Source organism: Myotis nattereri (genome assembly GCF_964212035.1).
Source record: "Myotis nattereri genome assembly, chromosome: 5".
Classification (NCBI taxonomy): Eukaryota; Metazoa; Chordata; class Mammalia; order Chiroptera; family Vespertilionidae; genus Myotis; species Myotis nattereri.
The window spans coordinates 80,266,193-80,272,518 of record NC_138080.1 but is presented as its reverse complement, the minus strand read 5'-3'; the positions used below and the strand labels follow the sequence as shown (position 1 = coordinate 80,272,518).

Here is a 6,326-nt window from a genome sequence, read left to right as displayed (position 1 = left end):
AAGGAATTTGAGTTTGGACCGTCAGAACCCAAAGATACCCTGCTGACAGGACTTATAAAAAGTAGCTAGCAGCCTTGGCAGAATTGCTCACCACGCCATCTGCATCAGAATCGCCTGGGGTGCTTGCTACGGAGGCTAGTTCCAGGACCCCGTCCCAGACCTCAAGAAGCAGATAATCTGGGAATCTGGTTCTGATGCACTGTAATAGCACAGGAGGCCCTCTGCTTTCAAGGGACAGATTCTCTTTGCTCTTTCTCTCATACTTTATTCTTGCCGTGTTTTGTTTTTTGGGAGTATGTGGGAGAAATTCTTAAGAATCTGTAACAGGCATAGGCTTGTGTTCCTGGGCTTAGAGTGAGATGGGGAGAGGTGGGTGGGGCTGGGAAGAGGTGTGCCAATGCAAATATTGTCCCATCACTACCTGGCAATTTTGCCTGGAGGCACACAAGGATATGCCCTTTGCTAGAGAATATGGCTTGGTTCCCCCGCTCCAGGCTGAGGAGTCTGGTATCATGGGAAAAGGCAGAGATCAACGGTGTTGTTCGGGAAGGCTGGAATGGAAGAAAAAGAATTGGGCCAATTCCAGGGGATTGCTGGAATTCCCCTGGGCCCAGGAGAAGGTGTCCATGGGTAACCTGGGAGAGACCCTCAGAGAGAAAAAGAGTGGAGGCAGGTGAGACTTTGACTTCATTCAAGGACTGAGAACAATACCAGATAGGGAGGGCAATTATTCATTATCCTTAATTTGGGGGGGGGGGTCAGAAATTGGGAGGGGGGACCCAAGACTTGGGAATTCAAGGACACCAAATCTATTGCACCCATCTGACCAATAGATGGTGGTGTCTGATCAATTCACAGAAGATTTAGGATTGAAGGTAATACTTCCATTCAGTGATCCATCCATCACTTTTCCCGCCAAAAGCTCAACCAACACCCTTCCTACCTGACACACAAAGCAAGTCATCCGGGTTGACTCCTATTTATCCTTCCCAACTCAATTTTTCCACCTTTCCTAAGCCCCGGGGTGGGTTGGGTGTCCTTCCCTGCGCTCCCATAGAGGCCCATGATTGCCCATATTATATAACAAAACACCATGTTGTAATATTTGGCTAACCTTTCTGTTTCCCTAACTGACAATCTGTATGGTTGTTGTGGCCAGCTCAAGGACTCTCATAATATAAGATGCTCACGAGCCCACAAGGATTGCTATAGTCACAAATGTGGAACCTCATGGGCTGGGACAAGAGGAACCTAGCATCTCAGGCCTCCTACTAAACAGTACAGACTTAGTCTGGATGGGAACCTTAAACACCAGGCCAGTCTCCTGCCCACTCTGTCTCATGCCCCCGGAAGCTGCCAAGGATGGCAGCTCCAGCTGGCAAGTAATGAAATTTCTTCCTGGAAGGATTCTTGGCTTGAGAACTGGCCCTCGCCTCGTCTAAGTTTCTTCAACACCCTCAGGTTCCTGGGGACATGGGGGATGGGAGGGAGCGCCTGAGTCAGCTCCAGCGTTTACTATTTCCCAGAGCCCTGTGACCACTCCTTAACTCCTGCCAAGTGCATATGGGCAAGAATTCCCAAGGACATAGATTTTTCCCAACCCTTGGCAGAGATGGGGGGCAGGGCTGGCTGAACATTTGGAGCCAGGAGAATAGTTCTGCCTCTGACCACATGTGCTCCCCCTACCTCCGGCCTTCTTTCGCTTTAACTAACCAAGATAAAGCTGAAGCCCACCAGATGGAGAAGGAACAGGCCCAGAATCAACAAGACAAGACCCTGCCCTGCCGTGTGGTTCAGTGGTTGAGTGTTGATCTATGAACCAGGAGGTCGTTTGATTCCTAGTTAGGGCATATGCCCTAGTTGCTGGCTTATCCCCAGTAGGGGGGTGTATAGGAGGCAACCGATCAATGATGATTCTCTCTCATCATTGATGTTTCTCTCTCTCTCTCTCCCTCTGAAAACAATTAAAAAATAAATTTAAAAATATCTACTTAAGAGAAAAAACAAAGAGAAGACCCACACCTAGTCCTCATAAGGAATTCATTCCAGCCCTGGCCGGTGTGGCTCAATTTGTTGGAGCATTGTCCTGTGCACTAGGTCACGGGGTCAATTCCTGGTCAAGGCACATACCTAGGTTGTGTGTTTGGTCCTGTCAGGGCACACACAGGAGGCAACCAATCGCTGTATCTCTCTGTCTCTCTCTCTCCTTCTTCTCTTTCTAAAATCAATTTTAAAAAAAGAATTCACTCCAATGACACACAGTGGGCACCACAACTCTGGTGGGAATATCCTCAAAACCTTCAACAGGGAGGATGACTGCAGAGCCCACCCCCAGCCCAGGAAAGATACGTGTAACCATAGCTATTTTATTTTCCTTTTAATTTTTCTGAAGGATATACACCACATATCCCATGAGCAATAAAGCGCATTCAATGTGTTTATAAGCCAAACAGTCACTTTGTTTAAGCAAACACAAGTACATAGTAAAATAAAACCACAAAATAATGAACTGCATGTTCAGAACATACAAAAATCGCCGCCTACTCAGTAGGTAACTACAACATTCCAACTCCTGAATATATTTATAAATTTACATTTTCAGTTAAAAAAATAGACTTTTGAGAGTTCAGATTTTTTAGATTTTTTTTTTCTTACATTCTGGAGAACCGAAGCTCAGCTCAGCCCTCTTCCTTATTTTGCTTCCAAAGCTTCCCCCAAATCATCACTCCTTGCCCCCCTTAAGGCTAGAGGTGAGCACGTCCCTTAAACTGGCACATGTCAAGCTGTCAGCAAGGCGCATCACACAAAAGGCACCAAGACGTGAAACTTTTTAAACCAAAAGGACGAAGAAAACCACTTTCAAAAAAAAAGAAGAAAAACCAAACCATATTTTGCCACATGTGAGAGAGTACAGTCGGGCAATATTTACAAAAGGTTAACGGAACATCACTCTGACACATGCTTTGATTAATACCAAGGACTGCTGTTTCAAAAAAAGCTTTGAACTTAATCATCACAGCATCATCACAAAATAAAGGATCACCATTGGTTTGCTTGGCTTTTCTTTTTTTTTCCCCCCAAAGTGAGGCCCTAACTCCAAATAACACAATAGAATATGCAAATTATCTTCACATCAAGAGTACCCCAAGGAAAACAAAATCCATAGCAGACACTGTACAAGGGTACAGGGCTGGGCTCTGAGGGGCCCAAACCCCATTTTGCCAACTTGATTTTCTAACATTGAAGGGACAAGGGGTCAGGCATATGGTGGAGATGATACTGAAATGATATATCCAAAATCCATGCAAATCAAGTTCTTGGATGGAGGTGAAGAACTTGGACATGGCTGTTTCAGGCAGCTGAAGTCAAAGGGAGATGAGGAAGGGGGAGAGGGCAGAAAGGATTGTTGGCCAACAGAAATTCCACGCTGACCCCGGGGGTCAAGTAGAGGGAGAGGATTGGCTCCGAGAACCTCCATCTGACCTAAGAGGAAACCCTCCTATGGCCATCTCCTCCTCCTCCTGTCCTTTCAATCTCTTGTTTCTTTTCCTCCCTTTTCCCTTTTTTTTCCTCTTCTCCTTTAGCAAATTTCAATTGTCCTGGGAGAAAAGGTTGTTGTCATGTCCGAAAGCCCTGTGGAGGCGCTGAAGGAGTTGGTGACAGCTGAGGAAGGGAAGCTGCTGACTTGGGCTGGGAAAGCGGGGGGAACGGAGGAGTACGTGGTGGCCACCGAGGGCGAGGGGAAACCACTGTGCACAGGGGAGGGGTAGGTCGAAGAGCCAGGAGAGGAGTAGGAGGTGGGCACAGGTGATGGGTATGAGGTGGTGGCTGGGGATGGATAAGAGGTAGTGACCGGGGAGGTGTAGGAGGTAGCCACCGGTGATGAGTAGGAAGAGAGGGAGGGGGTGGTAGAGGAGGCGACACCTTTGTCTGCTTTTTTGTCCTTCTGCCGCAAGTGGATCTTGGTATGCCTCTTGCGTTCATCGCTCCTAGCAAACTTTCTCCCACAGATGTCACAGGCAAAGGGCTTCTCGCCTGTGTGGGTGCGGATGTGTGTGGTGAGGTGGTCACTGCGGCTAAAGTTGCGCATGCAGATGCGACACTGGAAGGGCTTCTGGCCAGTGTGGATGCGAATGTGGCGGGTGAGCTCATCTGAACGAGAGAAGCGGCGGTCACAGGACTCCACTGGACAGGCATAGGGGCGTTCATGAGGGGGTGTCTTGCTGGGCCGGTTGGGGTACTTGCGCATGCGGCTGGGTTTGATGAGCTGGGACTGGTAAGTGGTGTTAAGGGCCTTTAGGTCCTGAGAGCCCGACTGTGTGGCAAAGGCCTTGATGGTAGAGAGGGGAGTGAGCGAAGGCTGCTGAGTACGGCTCTCCAGGCCCTGGAAGGGCTTCTGGTCTGGGGTGCCCAGGCCCAGGTCCCCCTGCTGCTGTGGAAACAGATAGTCTGGAATCATAGGGACCTGGAAGCTACCCTTGGCAGCAGGGTAGGCAGGAGGCGGGTACTGGAGCGCGGTGCCCGCTGAGCCTGGAAAGGCCTGGCTTTGTGGCTCAGGGAAGATGTCAGTGTTAGGTGTGGGGAAGGTGGGTGCCGCTGAGTAAATGGGGCTGCTGTCATTGGACGGCACTGCGCAGCTCAGGGGTGGGCTCTGGGAAGCCGAGGAGGAGGAAGAGGCTGCTGGAGATGGTGCTGAGGATGAGGTGGCCGGTGGGTTGGTCATGCTCACGAGGCCACTAACCAGGCTGAAGAGGGGCTCAGGCCACAAGGTGCTGCCACTGTTGGGTGCAGGCTCCAGAGAGAAGCGGCCAGTGTAGGTGATGGGAGGCAGCCGGGTGGTTTGGCTGGAATAACTTGTCTCCACCAGAACCTTCTCGTTATTCAGAGAAATGTCAGGAAACGACTCTGGCAGGAGAAAGAGAGGGAGGAGGCTGGGTTACTGGAGAGCAATCACTGGAGGACGAGGAGGAGCGGGGCTGTCAGGCAAGAGGTCGGCCGGCTACCATTGACGGCCGAGCTGGTTAATAATTGATAGCAGCAGACTGCAATGTTCCTGGACCCGCTCCAGCGGCAGAACCCAATTCAACAACAGCTGACGCAAATACGGAGAATCCCCCTCCACTGCAGCTCCCAGCGCTCCGCAGCGGCGGCGGCGCGGCCCAGGGATTCCCGCCAGCACCCGCTCAGCCACCGCCAGTGCGCATCCCCGACCCCGGGGAGCCGGGACATCCCCGGCCTCGGATCACAGCCCTTCCTTGGGGACGGGCGGCAGGCACGGCAAGCTTTTCCGGAGGGGGAGAGGGCCTCGCCGTCCTGCTTATCAAAACAAGCCCTCCCCCACCGTCACCCACCCACGCAGCCCTAGAGCTCTCCATCCAAAACAAAAGCTGGCTCCTCCGCGCACCGCTGGGGATGAGGAGGGTGGGGGTGGGGGACGTCCCCAGGCATCCCTCTAACACCTGACTCTGGGACGCAAGGAATAGAAGGGAAACCCCACTTGCATCCCTGAGGTCCTGCAAAGGCTGTGGGGAGGGACGGGACGCGGGGATGGTGGCGTAGGGGGCTAATCCTCGGCGCAGGCCACCGCTTACCTGAGGTCAGGTGCTCGTAGGGCTGCTCGCCCGCCTCTCCTTGAGGGTTGAAAGCGCTGCCGCTGCTGCTGCCCCCGCCACCTCCACCGCCCCCGCTGCTGCTGCTGCTGCTACCGCCGCTGCCCTCGGGCGCCCCGGCGGCACCGAGGAACTGGGGAGCCCCGTTGCTCAGCATCATCATCTCCTCCAGCTTTGGGTAGTTGTCCATGGCGGGCGAGTGAGGGAAGGAGCCGAACGGGTCAGAGATCTGCAGCGGGGACATCAGCTGCATCTCGGCCTTGGCTGCGGCCATCCCAGACGGGCGGGCTGGAGAGCGGTGGTTGGGGCGGAGGGGGGCAGCCCGGGGCTGGAGATGCGGGGGACACACGCTCGGGAACCTGGCCGGGTCACATGCGGGGCTCGGGGCACACTGGGGAGAGCGCAGGTGGGGTCCCCAGGCTGGCCCTCGCCGCCGGCCGGTGTGGGCGCGGCGTGGCTGCCGAGGCCGGGCCGCGGCCGGTGCTGGCGGCGGAAGCTGGCGGCGGCGGTAGCTGGCGGCGGCGGCGGCTCCCCAAGTTCTGCGCGCTGGGATCTCTCGCGACTCCCCGGATCCGCCTCTATTTGAAGGGTCTGGAACCGCACGGGCCCGCCTCCGTCGTGACGTACATGGCCATATATGGGAAGCAGGAAGCCCTAATATGGAAAGGCGGCCGGGAGGACCCGGAGTGACGTGAAGCCCCCGGTCCCAGTCCGGCG

The 6,326-nt window shown here is 53.7% G+C and overlaps 1 protein-coding gene across 1 annotated transcript; it reads right to left on the bottom strand.

The window, feature by feature from the left end:
• Window positions 1-2,360: 2,360 nt before the first annotated feature.
• Window positions 2,361-6,161, bottom strand: EGR1 (early growth response 1). The gene is made up of 2 exons (XM_081093219.1): window positions 5,592-6,161; window positions 2,361-4,905 (listed from the first exon to the last, which is right to left on the bottom strand). The coding sequence occupies exons 1-2, from the start codon at window positions 5,881-5,883 to the stop codon at window positions 3,581-3,583; spliced, it is 1,617 nt and encodes a 538-aa protein (XP_080949345.1). The 5' UTR covers window positions 5,884-6,161; the 3' UTR covers window positions 2,361-3,580.
• Between the last annotated feature and the right edge of the window lie 165 nt (window positions 6,162-6,326).